General features: G+C 33.7%; 1 protein-coding gene across 3 annotated transcripts in view; it reads left to right on the forward strand.

The window, feature by feature from the left end:
* LOC123672044 (glutamate receptor ionotropic, NMDA 2B) overlaps positions 1-23,949 on the forward strand; it is a 353,672-nt gene that overhangs the window by 145,503 nt on the left and 184,220 nt on the right. For all 3 annotated transcript variants that reach the window (XM_045606000.1, XM_045606001.1, XM_045606002.1), the window contains exon 2: positions 16,266-16,621. In XM_045606000.1, the coding sequence (XP_045461956.1) occupies positions 16,266-16,621 (356 nt within the window). The remainder of the gene's footprint in view (positions 1-16,265; positions 16,622-23,949) is intronic.

Consider the following 23,949-nt stretch of genomic DNA (forward strand, 5'->3'; position numbering starts at 1 on the left):
TCCCGACACAATTCTCGCCGATAAATCAAATTCTAAATCTCAAATTGAACTAATAATGCAGAAATCTAAAAAAAGGTACGTAATTTTCGTGAGGTCTCGATAATTATTGAAAATCTTCCAGAAAATTCTCTGTTTCTTTCTCAAGATACGAGCATCCGCATCCCGACCAATCGCATACGATGAATTGACAAATTACCGCGTCTTTGAAAATTCCAGTAGAGTAACATGAATTGAAGTGAGCAAAATCGTTGCAAGGTACATATAATATTTTTTATTTATTACTTATTTGTCAGCTTCCGATTCAAATGATGGTATCAACCATTCACTGACAACTGAAATCAATAAAATGAAAATTTATCGAAAATATTGCCTATTAGACGTTTGTAGAAAACTAGTCATTATTTTGTTCTGAAAATCTGCATATTGAGATTTGAGACAATGATCTTCCTCCTTAAGATATTTCCAGACCTCTAAATCTTCCGATTATACCGGAAACATACGACTACTACCTTATTTCAAGTGCCACACCCAGTATATTATTGCATCATTAGATACCTTATTTGATGACATTTTCAGCAATACGCCAAAACTATGGTGTCAACGGTTCATTCGTTAATAAGATTAAAAAAAAATGGTTCCGACGAGGACTCTCTTTTCTATTGAAGTTTTTTAGTTTAGTATACTCTGTCTTCGGGAAGACAAAAAGAATCTGAAAATCGATGTTTCGCTAACTAAATTTGACATTTCATGAATTGTTATTAATTATTCTCAATTGAAAATCTAATTGCCTCGTGGATTTTAAACAATCCCTTCGAAAAATTTATCACAATTCATGAGATGTCGAATTTATTCATCGAAACATCGACTTTCAGTTTTTTTTATGTTTACTAAACGTCACAAACTACTAAACTAAAATAGAAATTGCAGTTTTTCTTTAGTTCTTAGTTTTGACTCGATAGCTCTTAGAGTTTTCATTTTAGTAATGGAGGTTACTCGAGTAACCGCCCTCTTTCTATAAGTAGAATCGACTAAAATAATACAAAATATGGGTTCTAATTCGAAAATCTTGAGTTCAGTTGAATTTGAGTTGTCCAATTTCATGATCTTCTTATAAACACCCTGTACATTATTGGTCCAAACGGTAAAAGTCGCGTTTTCGCAGAATTTAAAATGAAAAATTTTCTTTCGAAAAATGTATGTAATCAAATCCTGAAATGTTCAGTTTATACCCAAGTTGTCATCAGATAAGCTATCTAATGATAATAGTGATAATTATAATAAAGTTTATTTGCTCTCAACAACCTAATATATGACGCAACAATATACTGGAAGTATCATTTGAAATGAGAAAATAGTACTCTGTTTCCGGTATAACCGGAAGATGTAGAAGTCTGAAAATATATTGGGAAGAAAGATCATTGTCCGAAACCCCAATATTCAAATTTTCAGAACAGAATTATAATTAGTTTTTCATGAACGTCTAATGGACCATCGCGGTGAATCAGCTTGTATATGAAATCATGTTCAACTATATTAAACACCCTGGGAGGGAAGGAAAGATTAGTTCATCTTATAAAATTTCAGAAATAGAACATTTGACCGAATTCAGGAATTAATTGAACCGCTACCACTTCGAAAAAATATTTCCGAAATTCAATTTCAGGTGACCCCTAATTTTTGCCAAAAATTATTCACTCAACTCCCTTTTGGAAACCACCCTATAAGCTGATTAGTTAATAGTAATTGATACATGAAAATTCCACATTTGAGATCCTGTGGTTATTTGGAGTGTTGATTCTATGGAATTTCATTTTGATAAGGTTCAACTCCAAGCAATCGACAATTCTTGTATTTGAACTAATTCGCTTACTCTTTTAGTGTAGTGAATGGTGAAGAAAGTTACAAAATACTATATCAGCATACGCTTTCAACAAAACTGAACATCCTGGATGAAAATGGGAGGGTGTTTATAAGTGAAAAATAGTATACAGGGTGTCCCATAAGTGGCACGTCACAGTGACACCGGAGGTAGGTCAGCTAAAGAGGGACCTAACCAGCCTAACATGACCCCAGTAAAAGTTGCATGGTTTTCGAGTTACTACCAAATTACTTTTTTTAGTGAATTTTCACCTTTTTTAACATTGTCAAGGTCAGAATTCTGCTGGAAAGCTCTCGAAGCTTATTTTTGTTGTTGTAATGGAATCTTAAATAGTTATTTAAGATGACATGAGTATGATTCTGTCAAAAAGTTATGTGGATTTCCGTAAATTAATGGATATATCTTGATTTCAATTGCTAGCAAAACGAGAACTTCGACTTTGGACACCTGCTGTGAAAAAAAAATCCTTGAAACAAAACGAGCAAGTAACATCAAAAAATTGGGCATTTTAGACAGATTTAGAAATGGTACAATACACGAATCTTATGCCCATAAAACTAGGTATTTTCATCATTTTACCGATGCCCTACTTAACTAAGTTGAAACTAGGAACTCCGCTATCAGGTAATTTTGCCGCTTGCTATGACATTACATTCGATACCGGGCTTTGTTATTATTTGTTGAAGTCACAATAGGGAAAAAGATGGATTAGGGGAAGCGAAAAAGGAATATTATTGAAAAAAAAGGTAAATTAATTAAAAACAGACTTAACTTTCGATTATTTATTTAATTCTTAAATCTAACTTACAGTAAATGTTCAAACTGTTTCCCTCGGACTCTAATGCATAAATGACACCGTTTTATAAAATTACGATTCAATTTTCTTAAACTAATTTCCGATATGGTCCGAGGAAGAATTGCGTGAACGCGTATTCGACGCAGCCCGGACCATATCGGAAATTAGTTTAAGAAAATTGAATGGTGATTTTATAAAACGGTGTCATTTATGCATTAGAGTCCGAAGGAAACAGTTTGAACATTTGCTGCAAGTTAGATTTAAGAATTAAATAAATAATCGAAAGTTAAGTCTGTTTTAAATTAATTTACCTTTTTTTTCAATAATATTCCTTTTTCGCTTCCCCTAATCCATCTTTTTCCCTATTGTGACTTTAACAAATAATAACAAAGCCCGGTATCAAATGTAATGTCATAGCAAGCGGCAAAATTACCTGATAGCGGGGTTCCTAGTTTCAACTTAGTTAAGTAGGGCATCGGTAAAATGATGAAAATACCTAGTTTTATGGGCATAAGATTCGTGTATTGTACCATTTCTAAATCTGTCTAAAATGCCCAATTTTTTATGTTACTTGCTCGTTTTGTTTCAAGGATTTTTTTTTCACAGCAGGTGTCCAAAGTCGAAGTTCTCGTTTTGCTAGCAATTGAAATCAAGATTTATCCATTAATTTACGGAAATCCACATTACTTTTTGACAGAATCATACTCATGTCATCTTAAATAACTATTTAAGATTTCATTACAACAAAAAAAATAAGCTTCGAGAGCTTTCCAGCAGAATTCTGACCCTGACAATGTTAAAAAAGGTGAAAATTCACTAAAAAACGTAATTTGGTAATAACTCGAAAACCATGCAACTTTTACTGGGGTCATGTTAGGCTGGTTAGGTCCCTCTTTAGCTGACCTACCTCCGGTGTCACTGTGACGTGCCACTTATGGGACACCCTGTATTGTGCAACAAGTGGGGAAAGTCCAACTTTTCTCGCGAGTGTGGAAGTTTGTGGCACGAGCCTGAAAGGCGAGTGCCGCAAACACACGAGCGAGAAAAGGACTTTCTCCACATGTTGCACACTATACTTTTCCTATAACTGCACAAATTTCAATAATTCAAGTAATGGACATGATTCAAATCAAAATGTCCTTCGTTGACAGTATGTGCTAATTTATTGCGTTTCCATAGAAACGACTCAAAAACCCAATTTCATTGGTCTACCAAGGGAGGTGTGGGCAAAGTGCCGTGGGGAATAATATTTCCCACAGTATGCGCAATATATAGTTTTGCAATTGAGTAAACTATGCAGAATACGCTACTTTTCATAGCAGTTGTAGGAAAAGGATATTTTAGCTACTACGGATATTATATGGAGTATTTATTTCACAATACACCAAATCTTAAATATGTTCAATTACAATCGACTTTGTACTTATTCATTAGTTAATTTTCAATCCAAAACATCAAGGCAAAATTCACCTAAAGACTTGATTATTAAATTTTAGCACTATTTTAGAAGTAGAATATATCAATATTTTTATTACGTATAATTATTTTTGGCATAATTGTAAAATGAATGGACTCCATATTATGTACTCACATTGTGAATATTGATCACTAGAAATGACGCCATAGGATCTATATTTCTTCGACAATAATTGGAACTGCATTATTGAAATTTCGTGACGGAAATGCTAAAAAAAAACGAAAAGAAAGGGCAAGTCAGGTATTTGTATCACGATGTCGAATGCAAAAAACGCAGATGACAAAACAAAGCAGATATAGATAAAGGAATATAATGAAACTTGGACGTAGACGTGCTCGTAGTGCAAAAAGTAATTATCTTAAGAGCGATAATAAACTCATAAATCCTAGGAAGGTCCGATTTTTCACTGCACGCCAAATTCAAAGAAAAATGTTCATTCTTCTACTTGGCGAGAAATATGTACTGATAAATAATTATGATCGCTATAATATTTTTCATATTCATAAGTCTTCCACAATTGAATAAATCTTAATTCTCCCATGTTGAGAAGTCGAGCCGGTTCTAAGGAGGGTCCAGGCCCTGGCACTCGGCACCCCTTGCGTCCCCTGTAGCTATGTTCCTGCCTCCCCGTCAGTATCTATGGCCAATGTCGACATTAACCACTCTTGTCTTCAGAAACTTCTTCAATATTCAGTTGAATAATACTTCATTGGCTTCGAAATCGCGAGGATTTCTTTAACCAGAACCGATTCTCTTAGCGATGATTTTGTAGGATTTCACATATGCCTACTTATGCGTTTCGTCCCTGGCACACACACCGGACTCATCAGTGTGACTTTGGTATAATTGTGTGTGCCGTGTCACAGACGCTTGGGGAATTTATTATTATCGGGAGCCGCCGGGATTCGAACCCGGGACCTTGTCGCATCTCGGTGCGTGAGTCTACCTTTTAACCTCTAGGCTACCGAATGCTGTGTATATAGTTGCTATGTGGAGCTTTATGACGAGCCGCCACATGACTCCCTCCCCAGTGACGGAGGAACGAAACTTATGCGCGATAGATTTGAATTGGTTGTTTTTCGTTACAAAAACATTATAAAAGTTATTTATGTACCGGGTTTTTTACCATAATTTGACCCCTTCTTTAACATTGTTACTGAAAGAGGCACAAAAAAATGTTTTCTTCAAAAGTTTCACGAAATTGACTAATGTTTTTTGAAATGATTTCACAAAACGAAATATATACAGGGTGGGCAACATATTGATAGCAACTTCATTTTTTCAAATGGAACACCCTGTATATTTTTCTATATTTGACTACTTTTTTTTCCTCTGATTTCGAATATATAACATATGTTTGGTCTATCTCTCTTATTCTGAGTACCACAGAGGTTCAAATTTTAACCACCTGGCAAAAGTAATCAATTTTCAAGTGGAAGGCTGGGATAACTGAAATGCCTTTTTTTGAGTTATCTCGTTGGCAACGATATGACATACGTTTTTCACTATAAATTGGAATTGGATCATTTGGATGCAATTCCATATATTCTCTCCTTGTAGCTTACTTATTTTTATTGTTTTCCACATAAAGCGAAAATATTTCAAATTTTTCCGCTTCTCTGTAGTGCATATTCGATGAATAGTTTCATTCAATAACAAACGTATCATATATCGTTGCCAATGAGATAACTCAAAAAAGAGGATTTTCAATTATCGCAGAATTCCACTTGAAAACTGATTACTTAGCTTGCCAAATGGTTCTTAAAATTTGAAACTCTGTGGTACACAGAATAAGAGAGATAGACCAAACATCATTCCTGCCGTAAGTGTAACCTTGGGGACAACAGAAAAATTTATAGGTATAGCCCAAAAAAATCATTTTGATTTTACATCCGAAATTCCAAATATTTGGGTATTGAGATTACTGGAATATGGGATATTTTCATTTCGATATTCTTTTTGAATTTTCTATAGTTGTGTTTGTTCAATACATCAATTTTTAGGAGGTTGAAAATATTATTTTTACATTCGAATGCAAATTTTCATCTCGATCGAATATACATTTTCAAAATCAACAGGAAAAGAACGTACGCCCATATTCACGGAACCCCTCGTCAAATTATGCCTATAACCGGGTATAAAAAAGGGGCCTATAATGCGATTTCCACGAATACCCTCCCAAACAATACCGACATGAAAACCGGTTTACAATACCGTTAAGGTATAATTAACACTCGTCTGAAAAACAGATATCGAACACGCAATTTGGATTACCGTTAATCATTTCATTGACCACTTCACAGAACTAGAGTTGGCCATCAGGATAATCCTCATTCAGTTCTTGAATTTATGTTGTTTCAGTATTCTCATGATTGTTGTGCGTGAAACATCAGATACATAGGACAATTTACTAGTTATCAAGGTCGGAACCATATCCATTGCTACATGACCTAAGACGTCCCTCGCTTCGTCTCTTTCATGCACCCTCTTTTTGTTTCCGAGTGAACCAGTAGCGTCAAATTTGGAAACCAGTTGCACAACGTAAGCAGCAGATACATTTTTTCCAGCATGTCGTTCGTTAAATAAAACCGCGCTGTTGTTCGCGCAGAGTCGTTATTTCTTAAAACAAATAATAATTATTTCTTAAAAATAATTTCATCATTTCCACGAAATACAACAATTTAATTCTACTATAAATTTACAATCGCTTCGTCATACCTGTAACGTTCTCAAAAATTCACGATAGACTAAGGTGATTCAGAAACGAGGTGCGACTACTTTTTTGGACAGAAAATCAATACTTTTCTGGATAAAAAATTAACAACATAACTACTAAATACCTTTGAAATGTGTCGGATACGAATAGTATTCTTGAGATAAATTCCACACATTTCCATTTTCATTATTTTCGCTGCCATTTAATTATAGATGGATATTTTGAAGTGAAATTTTAAGGTCAAATAGTACCATAAGATCTTCAAAATTAGTTTTCGCAACACCCTTCAACCCTTTTCCAAATTGAGGGGTTATGCTCACTTCCGGTGGGGGTTGAAGCAACGGAGATAAAAAAGCGGAAAAGTTGCTCTCCCTCGAATTAGAAATTGACGGGTCCGAAAGATTTTTCACTTCTTTATTTTGAAGTCAGAAAATATATGAGTTAAATTTTCGTTAGACCACCCTGTATATAGATAATATTTCGAAGTAATTCGAAGATGGCCTTTCAATTGGTGGTATAGTCGTATGGTTCTAAATTTGTTTTTTGTTATTCAGTAGCAAAACTATTGAATGAAAGGAAAATCGATCTCACTGTAGAATTATCATTTACTCGCTGTTGCATGTTGAAACTTGCGAGGTCTCCGAAAATCGGGCGTTTATCTCCCCTCACTACACACACATCCCTCATCAAACATCGCGATCCTTTGTCACGAGCATACCCCGAAATTTTACAGCGATAAGAGCGTTCTGCGTAACAAGGCAGAAAAGTGGAAGTTCCACAGCAGTGATTTACTTAGATTAAAATCGTTGGAGTCGGTAAAATCGTTTTTCCACCCTGCTTAACACATATTCCTCCGCCATTTTATTTGTCTGGTTCCATATCTCTGTAATTTAATAGGATAGTCCCAAAATAAATCTTATATATATGTTGAATTTTCTCAGATACAATGGAATTATCATCACAAATTAATATTAAGGGTGATGTACTGATACGATTAAATTTTGGAATCGTTGGAGGGAAAAATTTGGCTATTCCTGATAGTTCCGAACACTTTGAATTTTTTATTTCATTATTTTGGAGTTTGATAAAAGAAATACAAATCCTTGGTTTGAAATACACTTCATTATTCGGTAAAGTCTCTTTGAACATCAATACAGTTGTTCCAACGAGATTTCTATTCATGAATTCCATCCATGAAGTGAGAATCTTAAAAGGTTGCAAAATAGACTTCTACAGCTGTTATGACCTCATCATTTGAAGAAAAACTCTTTCCACGCAAGATTGTTTGAGGTTTGAAAACGGATGGAAGTTGCTAGTGTTGAAATCAGGTGATAACGGTGAATGCTCTTACAATTAAAATTTCAATTCATGGATTTCAGCCAATGTCAAAATGTTATTGAGACACTGTGCATTGTTCCGAAGAAAATGAGTTTTTTCTTCTGCAACTCTGGTCTTTTTGACGGATGTTTTTCTTCAGCTGGTCTACAAGATGACAATAGTTTTCGGTATGTATTGTTTTTCCTGTTTTTATGTAATCCACAAAAACCATTCCTTTCGCATCCCAAAAAACACTTTCTTGGCCGATTTCTGGACATGAACTTGTTTTGGAAGAACCAGGCACATACCACTCTTTAGTCTCTTGTTTTCATCCAAACTATAAAAATCATCAAAAGTTTCAGTTTCACACGGCAAATTAACCAAGTGTATTTCTTTCCTAATAATCTGTGAACTTCAGCTGATTTAATATTCAGTGGCCACCAAAGTCTCCGGATTTTTTCTACATTTCAACATTTTCAAATTGATAAATGATCTGAATGAATCTAATTCGTAAATGGTGAAAAAACTGCAATTTTCGAAAAAATTCTACCGATAAATTCAAGATTTCTTGAAATATGAAATTTCTTTCATAAAGGAATGTTTCTTGGCCACCCAGTATGACGGTGCCAAGCAGAGATTCAGAATTTTTATTTTGAATTCATCATTTGTAGTTACGAAAACGTAAAAGAAACACGATATTACCGTACCGGGTGATTCTATTAACGGAAAAAAAGTCTAAAATTTTCCTATTCCGGATCTGATTATTCTATTCCAGAAAAATTGAGAGAAGGCGATAGTAAAGGGTAACAGAAATTCAAAATTTGGAACAATTCGGTAGATGAGTTGAAGAGTTATCGAACTAAAAAAATTCACTCAGAAGGGAATGTTTATTGAACACCATGTATGACGGAGCCAAGCATAGATTCAGAATTATTTTCATGAGTTAATTCTTAGTAGACACGAAACCGAAAAAAAAATCCAAACGTTCACGTACATTGTGATCCAATATTCTCGAAAATTAAAAAAGTCGGAAATTTTCCTAATCCGGATCTGATTTATTCGATTTCAGAAATATTGAAGGAAGGCGATAGTAAAGGGTGACAAAATTTCAAAATTTGAAATTATTCGGGCGATTAGTTAAATCGTTATTGAACTGTGAAATCCCACTCATAAGATGAACATCACCCTGATTATCCCAAACGAACTTCCTGATACGAGTCTACCATGATGAACTTCATTCATGGTATCGGTTTGTCGCATTTTTTCCGGGACACCCTGTATAGGTAAGCTCTCAATGTGTATCGGAGAAAACGAGAGAAAATGATATTTGTTGAAATTTCATTTAAAATGGTTCCAAAGCCGGGATAATAACAGACAAGGTGCGGGTTCACAAAGCTGCAAATATGCGGTTCTCTCACGGCCAACTTGCAGATTATGTTTACTCCGCTAAACTTTGATGGCGGTGTTCTAACACCGATAAAACATTAAAGCGTTGTGTTGTGATTCCGATAGAAATTTCATTCGATCATTCCACCCTGGGTTCGTGTACTTTCTGTTTTGTGGGCTATAGGTGTTTCAATAGTTTTCACGATCTGCGTTTTTATCGCACTTGAACGTCAGCCGACAGTGCTGATACTCTCATAAACGTGAATGAGATTGGTGTGTAGATTTTGTTCGCCAATTGCTGGATATTCGAGGGATCGCCAAATGATAAACAATTAAAAACCTACCTATTATGGTTAAGACTCTTTTTTATAAGGTTGCAGTGGATTTTCTTTAGTTCTAATACAACAATTACTTATAATACTGTTTATTGAATTATCAAAACTACAGCGTTTTAACTCTTATTATCTTATACATGAATGAATGTCATAGAGCAACTAGCTCTAACTCGTCATACATTATTATTATTAATTATTATTATAATGTAAAAATATAGTGGATTGCTATCACATTTCAAGGAAATCCAATGAAGAGATATCAATTCCTCAAAGAATCGCCAATGGAAGATCCCATTGAATATCATTAAAATATGCATAATCCTTTTCACCAAAGGCTCTTCAATAATTATTGAATTCTTGATGGGCTTTGGATACCAAGCTGCTTGCAAAATTCTATTCATATAACTCTTATGGATCATTTTAACTGTTGAAGAAAACAAAAAAACTCGTTGATAAATTTAAATAGTGTTAGCTTAGTTAATGGAAGAGCCATATCATAGTAAGACAGAAATAAAATTCAAAGAATCCATTTAGTATATGAAGAATTTCAACATCACAGTTGTACTGTAACTTTCAAAATTGGAACTAATTTATCAGCCCATGTGTAAATTACTTTCTAAAGTCACTATCTATTGAAACTGTTCATGACGTGAATGATTTCAGGTCTTGTATAAAAAATATAATATAAATAGTATTTGTACATTTAAGTTTTATATTTTTCATTGAAATGCTTTCATACTATTAAATTACATAAAGTATTTTGCCCATAACAGCTCTGATTCACTCACTAAAAGCATTTTTGCATGAAATCATTCTCAGATTGTGAATTTTAAAATTTTATTGCATTCTGTTATTATCTTTAATTTGTTAGGAGGTAAAGAAATACTTAAATTTGCTCATCTGAATATATTTTTCGAAATACTCAGTAAAAATTCTATAGAGCAATTAGAATTTATGAGATAAAACAATACTTAATTTCAAAATGGAATATAAATAAACTATAGATGCAATGCCAAGACTTTGTTCACAGGTCTTTTTCATATAGCTTAATATAATATAACTTCGGTCATGCTCCATGAATTTTTGAAATTTATCATTTGAGCTGTGAACACATTATTCCAAGTATCTACAGGAAAGGTATCAATTTATCAACCCAATTATAAAATAATTCTCCCTTCAAAGATTTATATAACCCTAATGATCACCACTATCAAAACGAAATATCCAGGTAAAAATCCATGAATCCAGCATTCAAAATAGTGCCATTTTCAAATAACCAAGTTTCCTCCAGATAAATGAATTTCACATTTTGTTGCGAATATTCTCTGTATTCAGCATAATAATATCGTATTCAACTTTTTATCAATAAGAATTTTACTCTTATTAACTGTTTTGAACTTGTAACCAATTAATTTTATGTAATGTTGTCTTTGATTAATTGAAATCCAGATGCTTTTTGGTCAAATTTTATCCTGACTAATATATTGGTTTCTTTTGGTAACAATCAAATGATTCAATGATTCTTTGAAGGTGAAATCGTATTGCACATGTTTTTTTCCACTAATAATCCAGGCTGTAATGATTTGCCTTCTTCTTTTTTCAAACAGTACCTACTGTGAGAAATACTCAAATAAACTAATCAATGTGTATTTGAAATTGATAAAACTTTTCAGTTTCAAAATTTCTTGGATCAAAACCAATAACACAAACAAACTGAACAATCTAACCTACTGTCAATGACATTTCCAATGCCAACCCGAAATCTGCAATTCAAAATGTTACTGAATGAGTCAGTACCAACTTAATTTCGATTTTTCACAACCACCCGGGATGTCAATAATTCCTGAATGGACTATAGGTATGTCAACTTTCCACAGGAATCAAAAAAGAGCTATTGCAAGCATAGATTGAAAGTTACCTTCTTTTGCTTTATTTCAAAAACAAAACTATTCAATTCTAATTTTTTTTATGTTAAAATTAGTCAGGAAATTATTTAGTAATTTTATAGTACATATTTGAAATAACTTTGTTGTTATTGATTTGAGAAGCATATTTAAATGAACCAAATTCAGTTCGCAGTTCCAAATATGAATAAAACATAAACCATAATTTGGTTCTGTACGGGTATTCCGATAAATTCAAAAATACTACATAAAACCGAATGAATAATATTGTCTTCAATTATTCGTATTCACTGCTGGAAATGAAATGGACGTGATTATATTCAGCTTCAGTAGGTTGTCGGAATTGAGTAAACTAAATATTCAAAAATTTGTAATAGGTGAAAAATTGAATGATCACTAATCCATTTCCCTTTTATTTTGAATAACCCAATTTATACATAATTAAAAAGTGGAAATAGAGTAACTGTGATTAAATTCCGATTCAAATTTCCATCCACTGAAAACCGAGTCAATAGAATATTACAATATATTGTTGTTCGTATCAAGTACCCACTAATGATGGAAAATTGATTGTATTAGTTACCATACTCATGGAGTTGAATAAATCAGAGTCTGTTAATTAGAAAAATTATCATTATTTTTTTCTCCAAATTCAATTATTCACTCCTTGTTATAGGTACTATCTATGTTTCACCAAGAAAAATTTGAAATTTAAACAGCTTTTCTGTTACTTACACATCCCTTGGTGTTTGCCCATACTAAATGCGTAGTATTTCGAGAAGTCGAGAACATTTCAACGCTGAAACAAATTTTTTCCTACTAGCATTTCGCAAGTATTACTTTCCACACGCATTGACGTTTGGAAATAGTACTTTTCGGAATTCGTGCGGAAAAAAGCCCTGCTATTCACTTTCCGCACGCATATGCATGCGGAAAAAGAATAGCAAGGGATTTTTCCGCACGCAAATATTAAAGAGTCGCATCAATCATAAAATTTTGGCATGTCTCTGAAATTCATGGAATTCAAACGTTTCTCTATGCGGCTGAGCGCACAAAAATTTAATTTTTTATAATTAAGACGAAAACTCCGTGAAAGTGTTTCATTTACGCTAGTAGGAAAAACATTGTTTCTAACTTATGTGGAAAGTGTCTTTTCCGCACTCGACAGCTGTCTCAACTGCGGACTCTTGCGGAAAAATATCACTTTCCACACTTTTATGAAGTAGAATGCTGCTTCTTTGAACGATTAGAATATGAAATTAAAACGAACCTGCATATCTAATGAAGATACATTCATTTCACATCAACTCCATTACTAGTTATCCTCAAATTTCATATTATCAACCATTGTTTACATTTCATCATATAATAAAAGTTCGAGTTGCATCAAAATTGTAATAATGTAAAGCTAACGGCATCGGCAGCTTCAGCAATGGGAAAACGCTTTATACACACAACAGTATTATTCAGAGTTATCAGATCTAACCATACACAATATTCTGGGTTAGACTATATACACAGCTGACTATGATGTAGAACATAGAATCTGCGTTTATATCCTAATATATCAGATTATGCTTCATTCATTGTTTCATTAGATTACATCCGCTGTGAACCTGTTTCTCTCAGGATAACATCATATGAACATTTCGGAATGAGGGACTGATCTGATACGATCAATTTAAATATATTATGAGGTACACAGAAATTATATGGGCTCTTGAATTGCATATAAGAAGGATTATATCAAAAGTGTAGGATTTTTTTTTAGATAATTTTCAAAAACGTAAAAGATTTGAAACGATGATTTTTATCAAAGGCATAATGAAGAAAAATTTGAATATGAATTTTTATATGAAAAGCAATGTATTATTGAAAAATTGAATATCCAAGAATCACAATGTTCTATTTTAGGAATTATACTGAGATTTTATCTACACATCCTCTATTGTTTGAAATAAATAATTTTCTGTAGTGCTTTATCTCGAAAGAATATACAGGGTGTTTCCTAAACATGCGGCCAGTTTTTTGACTAAAAATTGATAAGTGCAGATGGTAAAGGAATACAGATTAAACACGGTTTTCATTTGAATTCGTTTTGTGATGTATTAGCAATTTTTAGTCAAAAAACTGGCCGTTTTTAGTAATTGGAATGTTGTTAAACAAATTTAAAAATAAATTGTACCTACTTAGTAAACACAGTGCGGTACGCATTTTTATTTAAACTATTATTAATTTTAAAAATATGAAAAATGTTGTTCGCCCTGTATCCTCGAAACAAAGAGGTTTTTCAAAAATCATCAAAGGACAAAATATTCTTAGAATAGTCCAAGGAACAACCCCCTGAATTTTTGCCGCATGTTTAGGAAACACCCTGTATAATAAACACTTCTCCAATAAATAAATGTAACACTGTAAATTAGGCGAAAGTTTAAGATACATTTTGGTCAAAACTACATTTCCGATTTGGATTTTTTTCTTTGTATAACAGGTTATTTTTCCTGAATGTATGCGCATAAAAACCCTTTTTTTAAGAGTACCTGGTGTCGTTATTTTTCATAAAATTTGTAATACGCCGTAGAGTGTAACAGTTACATTATCAAGTTGGAATTAAACTTGAACTTTAGCCTTATTGTTTTTCAACATTTTTTTTTCTGATTCATTTCATTATTTTCTTATAACTCGATTTTCATCATTTTATATCATGACATGAGTTTATTAAATTCAATTAACATTACCAGCACGGAAGTATAGCATCGTGTATCTAGTCTACACATTTAGACTTAGTGGCAGATTATGGAAAAAACAGAGAATAGCAGTAATTGTCCATTGCAAATGCTTGGTGTCAGTGTGGTATTTTTTGCAAATTCTGTTATCAACGTATATGTGAAAGGGAAACACTAAATATTACACGCGAAGAATGTGCTCAAACAACAATATTGTTTGAGGAAGGTTGGAGGTACCTAATAATTGGTGGAAGATTTCATGTTAATCACACAACTTTTTCATTTCTTTGACTGATCGCATGGTGATCATTAATGGAAAAATGAATGTACACATTGGAAATTTTAAAACCACATGTAATGCAATTGGCGCCCTATATAGAGCAAGAAGTTTTGTTGATGCAAGATGATGCCAGGTCTCACGCCGCTCGAGTTGTGAGGAAGTCGGTATCTTTACCGGGATGTGGCCAGCTCGGAAACCGGATTTAAATCCCATAGAGAATCTCTGGGATATTCTTGAGAGAATAATACAAGAGGAACCTAATTTGAATTTTGGAAGACACATACTGATTGCAATTTTACATTTGTAATTGCTCGGTGCATACTCTATAATAAGACAGAAGCTGAAATTTGTATGGAATCATTTTTGACCTAGTCTGATCATACTTCATTGGAATCTAACTAATTGAATAAATGAAATTAACGAAATTTTCAAGTTGGCGCATGCTCAATGTGCATCCTATAATATTTCTGGAAGAAATGAAATGCTTCTGTAGGGAATCTATCGATTCCCTCGAAAATATTCGAGTTGAGTTAAATTTCGAAACCAAAATGCTGAAAACAGAAGAACTCGGTGTAAAAACTTGGAATGATCAAAGCCACACCCCTAAGGGATCTGTAGAAAGGCTTTGCTAACGGTCGAATGGAAAACGGCCTGAATGCCCCTAAAAATCGGCATTTCTGGGCGAAGAATTCAATCGAGTTCAGTACAGTCTACAACTACAACATATGTGCAACACTTGCACCGACAACGAGAAGAGTAAAGATTTTCACATCTGATCCCGAGACCGGCGAAATAGTACCTGCGAACGAGCCGTAACGACCCGAGTGACCAGCGACCCTTAAAATCGATAAGACAAAATACCATCTTCTTCAAACTCTTTTAGTGGGTTGGGAATAAATTGAATAAGTGTTTTTATCCCGTTCTTTTATTTCCCTTGTTTGTCATTGGCCTTGAACTACTTGATAGTCATAGTATAAAGACCACAACCCACACTTCGAAAACAAGGCATGAATGATTCTCCCAGTGTCATCTACATGACTATATAGGTTTGTCCGGTATAAAATGAAACACCCTGTATCTTTGTCTTGAAAGCTAAATATGTCGAGATAATTTTCCTAAAGTGAAAGGTTTTCAACGTTTTTAGAATGTTTGAACAGTGTAAAACAGACCAGCTCCATACCGGGATAATTGCTGGTAATTTTACAACTTCAGTAGTAGTCGTTTGAAATGCCAAGTAAGGCATCTTGTTTACATGCAGTAAATGAGACTGATGATAGATTTTTATAAATTTGAGCTACGAATTATTATACTATGATCACACTATATTCTTAATATGAAATTTGTACCCGAGATGATTTTCATAAAATAAAATCAAATGAAAGATTTTCCACGTTCCTAAAATGTTCGAGGAGTATAAAACAACGAATCTAATTTCAAATCTTCTTCCAGCAATACTCAAGTCGCTATGCAAGGAATTTCTATCGTACAACGTGTCAGCCATACTCTACCTCATGAACTATGAACAGTATGGCCGCAGCACGGCATCGGCACAATATTTCTTGCAGCTGGCTGGATATCTGGGCATTCCCGTGATTGCATGGAACGCTGACAATTCTGGACTAGAGAGGCGGGCTTCGCAAACTTCCCTCCAACTCCAGCTGGCGCCGTCTTTGGAGCATCAAACGGCCGCCATGCTTAGCATTCTGGAACGCTACAAATGGCATCAGTTTTCAGTCGTCACCAGCCTGATCGCAGGCCATGATGATTTTATACAGGCTGTGCGAGAAAGAGTGTCTGCCATGCAGGTGAGCTGAAATTATTTTTCGATCAAATTTGGAAGCTAATACAATGACTAAAATTATCTCGTAATCTGAGGCCGTGGTGTTTTTAGTCTTTGATATAGATGTCTCCTAGCATAAACTAAAATAGGAATTCATATTTTAATTGTACCAAAAATAATAAAGTTTGTAGTATTTTGTGATAAATACATCACCCGTTTTTCAGTTTTCAAATTAATACCTACATATTTATTCGATATGCATGTAGAGAGTGTCATGTTCGCAATGGATCCTGTTACTTCAAATTTATGTACCAACTGAATGATGAACATTTTTATCAGGATGTCGACCATAAAAAATCCTCGCAGTAGCACTAGCACAACCATTGTTCTGGAAATGAATTTTCCACATTTCTCTTTCTCTCCTCCAACGTGTAAACCATTTTGTAATTTTTATTAAGAACTGATAAAACGCACCTCTACTAATTCTGCAATACAGAATACCGAAACGAAATTTTCTGAAAGCAATAATCTCTTTGCCTACACCTGGCAGTGAAGATTCTGATAAGCATGAGCAGAAAAAAGGCATTCAATACTTTTTGATCACCTTATTGTTTGTTTTTGCTTCGTATTCGATACAAAGATAATCACGGTTATTAACCACTAAAAAATCAGCGATTCGCGAAGGGATACAGAGGTGGTTGATTTTTCATCCCCTATATTTCAAACTTTCATAACTCAAGAACCATTTTTCAGAGCATAACCATATTTGGCATGTGGAATCGTTATTTCGAACTCGCTAAATTTTCGAATATAAGAGATACAAAATCAAATAAATGAGAAATAAGAAGAATGAAAAATCTATCCCTGTATCCCTTTGTGAGTCGATGATTTTTCCATGATTGATCACACCGTAATAACAATTTCTCATAACAAATATTATGATTTTGCTCTAACGTGCAGTTCCCGAATTATAAAATTTCGTCAGTGCGCCACTGGTGACCGCGTTCGGTTGATCCCGCCAAACGGTCTGCTGGAAAGGTTCTGCTGGGTGAACACCGGTTAGCGAATGTATATATGTAGTATATTCTGCCTAGAATGCGAACCATTTTATTCATTTATAAATGTAGAACACCCTTTGTTCTACAGGATTTTTTAAATACATAACAAGGAGCACAGGAAAACCATATCTACATTACAATTTCCAGAAACGCTTATAAAAAAAATGACTCAAAGCTTGACAAACTGATGAGATTCGACAAGATAAAACAATTGAAAATATTATCAAAATGCTAACAGAGTCAAAGACATCACACAAATTATAAAGAGGTGAATATTCAAATCAACTCTAGAGTAAAATTGAGTTTTTTTGAGAATGCAGGAATCTTTGAGGACATCACTCATTAATATGAGCGTAAACACAAAATAATGATATTCTCGTCTATATTTCGAACTATTCATGCCACGTTTATTCGAAAGCAGATGCTGAGAAAAAACAATAGGCGGGTAAATGACAAAAGACTAAGACAGCGTCGCTTCAAAGACTTAACTCTATCAATATGGATTTGGTAGGAGGTAGGGCCACTATATTATACATGGCATTTTTGGATGCTCATTACTAATGAGTAATCAGCATCCAAAAATGCCATGTATAATATAGTGATATATGAGATATCGAATTGAAATCAATCTGTTGATTAGTCAACCAATGTTTGTGGAACCAGTTCTCAGCAGCGTGATTAAAAATTTCCCATTATTTCTTGTTATATTTTTTGAAACAACGATTGCAGGAATTGTATCGCTTAATTGAAAATTATATTTTCACATCGAATTGTTTAAATGGCTCATTTCCACGATGATAGTACTCTCACAATAGTACTATCGTGATAGTAAAAACTATCTCCATATAAACTTCCTGATAGGACTCTCGCTCTATCACGATAGTACTATCGTGAGAGTTACTATCGTGTAGATGAGCTTTGAAAGGCATCTATACTCTTTCAGCAGTTAGCTCCAAAATGAGAATGCAAATTTTAGGCTAGAAACCATCGATTTATATGAGATTTTCACTATTATTTATTTTTAAGAGTTCGTCATCGCGGAAAGTTCTTATTTATCCATTTTTTTCCGCGAAATAAGTTGATATTATGAAATGTGCCAAATATGGCACAATGTGCGTCAGGGATCTAAAACATTCCACTTATTCGAATCAATTTATTAGAAATAGGTTGCGATTCAGGGAAAAAATACATCGAAACAAATTTCGGTGCTTGTAACTTAATGTAACATTGCATTTTCAAAAGAAACTTGTGATTTCTGTGGGGTGGGTGGGTATCTGTGAAAATTTTTTCATTCATTATTTGAAATCATTTTTTTATGTCGTTCAAGTAAAGTACGGATTAATCAAAATATTCAAAATATTGCCGCTAGAATGAATCGAACACATTGCCTATCTGCCATGTGTCCGATCAGAAAATTTCGAGTTGAGTGTATATTCCTTTGACATTGTGAGTTAAAAAAACAAAAAAATCCAACTGGTTATCCGATTTATAATTTTGTATAATTCAACGTCCACCAAACCATGGTATGTTTCGTTTTTTTATGCAGAAAGGTAGACTCACAATTATATTGAATTCAGTGTACCATAAAATCACTCAGGATAATTCATAATATAGTTTTTTTTTTCAGTGTGTATTTCGTTACTCTAGGAATTTATTATTATTATTATTTAAGATATATAAGAGAAAAAGCAAAAGCCTATACATCTCAGGTACAAATAAATTTGAAGTGCACACTGTGCACACTGTGCACACATTGCAAGTGAGCATGGAGTTGAAAACAATACAATCAAAAAGAGAAGGCAGGAAAAAAAACAAACAAATTAACATTTGACATCACGATACAGTCGAATGATGATCAAGACGGTTATTGAAAGCGTTTAATGACGGTGCGCATACAACTTCACTAGGCAGTGCATTGCTAGCGTGGAATACACGATTAAGCTAGGTTGACATGGGTAGTGCATTGCGTCCAATGATTTTACGCCTTATTCACGGGCGACGAAACGACGTATATTCGTATCGCCATAACCTATTTGGCAAATTTATGTTGTTTCTTCGTCGGCACATAGGGATACCGACCAGCCCTGATGACTGCACATGTCTTTCTGCGTCAATCTAGATATTTATGACTATGATGCGGCTCCTTTTTGATGGGAATTAACTTTGTCGGTATTCCTGCCTGTTGTTTATGACCGAATTAAATCTCATTCCGAATTTCTAAACATGTGATTTTTGTTGATCAATCGCAAAACGTTTGTGGGTCTATTTTCATAGGACTGTTTTTTCGTTTTCTCTTGCCGTTAATATTTTCACAAAAATTTTCGTCTGAGAATATTTTTTTATAGTTAGGCTATAGACAGGGTATCCCGGGAGGAATGCGATAAATGGATACATAAATAAAGGTCATCATGAAGGACTCGTATCAAGATCGCCGTTTGCTATATACAGGGTGATGTTAACCTTATAAGTAAAATTTCATAGTTCAATAACTCTTTAACTTATCGACAGGAAAATTTCAAATTATGAAGTGTAGTCACTCTACTATCGCCTTCCTTCAATATTTCTGAAATCGGGAACAAATCAGATCCGGACTTTTTCTATTTTTGGAAATATTGGATCACCCTGTATGTGCTTTATGATTTTATCTCGAATTTATAACCACAAATAATTAATTCATAGAGAAAATTCAAAAATCATTATTGGCACTGGGTGTTCAATAAACATTGACTTATGAGTGGAATTTCATTGTGCGATAAACTTATCAGTAGAATTAAATTCGAAATTTGCAGATCGCAATTCCTGACGTCAAAGGAAATACCTTTTTCCTTTACCATTTTTTTCAAATCGGCTCGGTTGAAAAGATATGGGCTGTTGGAAATCCGTGAAAAAATTTAATTTTTAGTTATATCTCGCAAATGGAATGGCATCGGGCATGTACAAGCAAAGATTTCCATCCTTTGAAGAAAAAGTAGAGAGTTATTTCTGAAAATCTGACCAGAACAAGGCAACTCCACAAATGTGGCAAAAGTATCAGAAGCAATTTTGGTCGAAAAAAAACGAAAGTGCACGACTAACTTTTTTTTCACGAAAATGTAGGGCACAACTTTCCATAAGTGCAGCACAAAATCGAAATACAGATGTGCTGGCATGAGTTTTTTTTTCTAATTTTTGAGTATTCCTGTGAAAGACAAAAAGTTTATGACTTCGGTGCTAGCCTGGCTTTTAATTGAATTCTGTGATATTTAGTATATGTACTAAAAATTTATTTCATCCGTTTAAACCCAATAAACATATTTTGGGAAATAGTTTCAAAGTCGTATGTAACAAAAAAAAGTTACAAAGCATCACAAACCTAGTACAGCACAATGCAGTAAAAAAAAATCGAAAATATCCCTTGTCTTCTTCCACTATGGTCGCTCAAAGACCACGAAACACGTTAAATATCTAACATGTTTGATATCCCATTTTATGTTCGTGCCGGCTGCGAAACCATCCGTTTCGAGAATAGTTTCACAACTGCTTCGTTGACATGAGTCGATCTCTACACATAACCAACCTCGCTTGTGCTTCACTACCCGTGTCAACTAGGATAAATCGTCCATTTCGTGAATATTCGCACGATTCTTCCGTTGACACGGGTCGTTTTCCATGTATTCTTGAACCACAGCTGTGATCCACTTGCCATGTCAACCTAGCTTTAGAGAAAAAATGCTCTCGGACGGTACACTTGAAATTTTCGCGGTAGAGCTTAAGATGATGACCACGCCATCCCGCACGATCGCGCCCAAATAATCCACTCATATCACAACCGAAAATTTGTTTCGAATCAACTTGTGTCTGGTTAGAGGATGAAAAATTTGGGACCGAAAAAAAAATTTACTTTGTGTTAATGTTTTAAAAGATTCTACGTATACAGGGTGAGTCTTTGACTTGTACATATATTTCAACCGAAGATTCCTGAGGTCAAAAGAAACACTTTTTTCCTGTATAGTTTTTTCCGATTCGGCCCGGTTACAAAGATACAGGCTGTTGAAAATCGATAAAAAAATGTGATTTTCAGCTATATCTCGTAAATGGTTCTATTGAAGGAAATGATTTTTGGAATATAGCTTTTCCTTGATGTGATACATCTTCTCCGAACACAAGATTCCATACACATCTTTCAATTTCTTCATTATGAACATTACATCACATAAAAATACCAGAAATTCGAAAAACCCAACTCTTAAAAAAAATTTGAACGTTCATTGAACAATATTTGGCTGATTTGGAAAATAAAAGTATTCTTCATATTTTCTCCTACGAAGCGCCGTTTTCGAGTAAATTGATCTTAAAAAAAAAAAATATCTGTGAAATTCGAAAAATTGGATACTTTGGCTAAATGCAACTCTGTTCTGTTGTGGAAAAAAAACCACAGAAATGAATATTTACTATGATGTCATGTCTCAGATTTTAGAATTGAAGTACTAGCCAACTTAGTTTGAAAATGAAGTTATTTGAATAAGCTCACCTCAACTCATCTATTTGATTACAAATTACTGAGCTTTGACACAGCTCTTATAATAAGAAGATACTTCATTAAAATCAACATTCTATTTTGAAAAGTCCAGATTTCCCATAAAGCCCACGTTTAAAAAAGTTTTCACAAAATAGTCCCATAATAATGACAACAGTCAATATCCCACTAAAGACTGCTGCTATCGAACAATACTGTATACTTCGAGGGTCATTCAAACTCACATCGAAACATACCACTAAGTACATACTGGACAAATTTTCATGTGATTGAGATTAAATACTTTTATTCTTTTGCTATTCCATAAATTCATCCTAGAGCATATGATTGACATACTTCCAAGAGTGCCATAATTGTTTTAATATGAAAACAAATAGGTGAGTTGAAAGAAACAGGATATTCAACTGTGGATATTATTGAATACTTCTCATTTATTTTCAATGGCAAAATCAAGAAGAATCAAGTAGTAGAGTTGGCTATAATGTAGGATAGAACAAATTTGATTACAAGTGGAGTCTAACATTTTCCATTGATTACAGAGCCATAAAACTTCATTTCCATATTTTCACAGTGATGGCTCCAAATGCACACTTATTTATTTTGTATCCACACAATTATTTTGGAAATTGTTTTTAAATGTCTCGAAAATATGTATATTCTGTTGGGATTCTTCAAATCTTCGATGATTTTCATTTCATCATTATAACAACAACAGTGTAAATGAATATTTTAGGTTAGAACATAGATTATTCGAACTGCTGTGTTTAAATTTGCAACACTCGAAATTTGAGGTTCAAACTTAAAACCACAGACTACTAGTCTGTGTTAGAACTTTTACGGATTTATTTGAGAATGTGAGGTTAAATGTCAATTCTTGTACAACATATTATAAATGCGATATAATAAATGAATGGATATGAATTATGAGTATCAGAGCTAAGCTAATATGGGTGGTAGCGAACTCAATTCGTTATGATTATCGAAAATGAAATAGAAAATCAAGAGAAAAATATTTAATCTTTATCGTCAATGAAATTGGGATAACTCAAATATTGTATTATAAATACTACTTTGTTCAACAAATGGAATGTTAAAAGTGAGTTTATGATGGTTTTTTCAATCTAGTAGCTAATTTCCAAGGTTCAAATTGTATATCTTATACTTGCGAAAACTTCAGTGTTCCGGTTACCAGGGGTGAATTAGCTCATTATGAAAATTTAAAATGGCTATATCTTTTTAACAGGGCCGAATCGGAAAAAATGGTAAATGAAAAAAGTGTTTCTTTTGACCTCAAGAATCTTCGGTTAAAATATATGTACAAGTCAAAGACTCACCCTGTATATTTTATAGCGTATTCGACTGGCTGCACCAGTGCGAATTAATTCGAATTTTTGTTGAGTTAAATGACATAAATAGCTCGACTTAATTCGCACTGATGCAGCCAGTCGCATATGCTATAAGTAATCATTTGAAAGGCATAAACCTATGAGATGCTATGATTGAATATTAACATTCATGTAAAATATATTCATTCTAATATTTTTAATCCTAATATGCTGATCTATGATTACCTCAGTATTTGATAGATGACACTTGTTTAGAAGAACAAACACATAAGTTTTTTGTGACAGTGACTGTCACAAAAAGAAATTTATATGAATGTTCTTCTACTAAAAATCATCTATCAAATAGGGAAAGTCGAAGATCAGCACATACGATATAATATGCATGAGAAAGGATACTTCAAATCCAATCGTGGCTGCAGTGAGAAAGTTGATC

Source organism: Harmonia axyridis, chromosome 2 (genome assembly GCF_914767665.1).
Source record: "Harmonia axyridis chromosome 2, icHarAxyr1.1, whole genome shotgun sequence".
Taxonomy (NCBI): domain Eukaryota; kingdom Metazoa; phylum Arthropoda; class Insecta; order Coleoptera; family Coccinellidae; genus Harmonia; species Harmonia axyridis.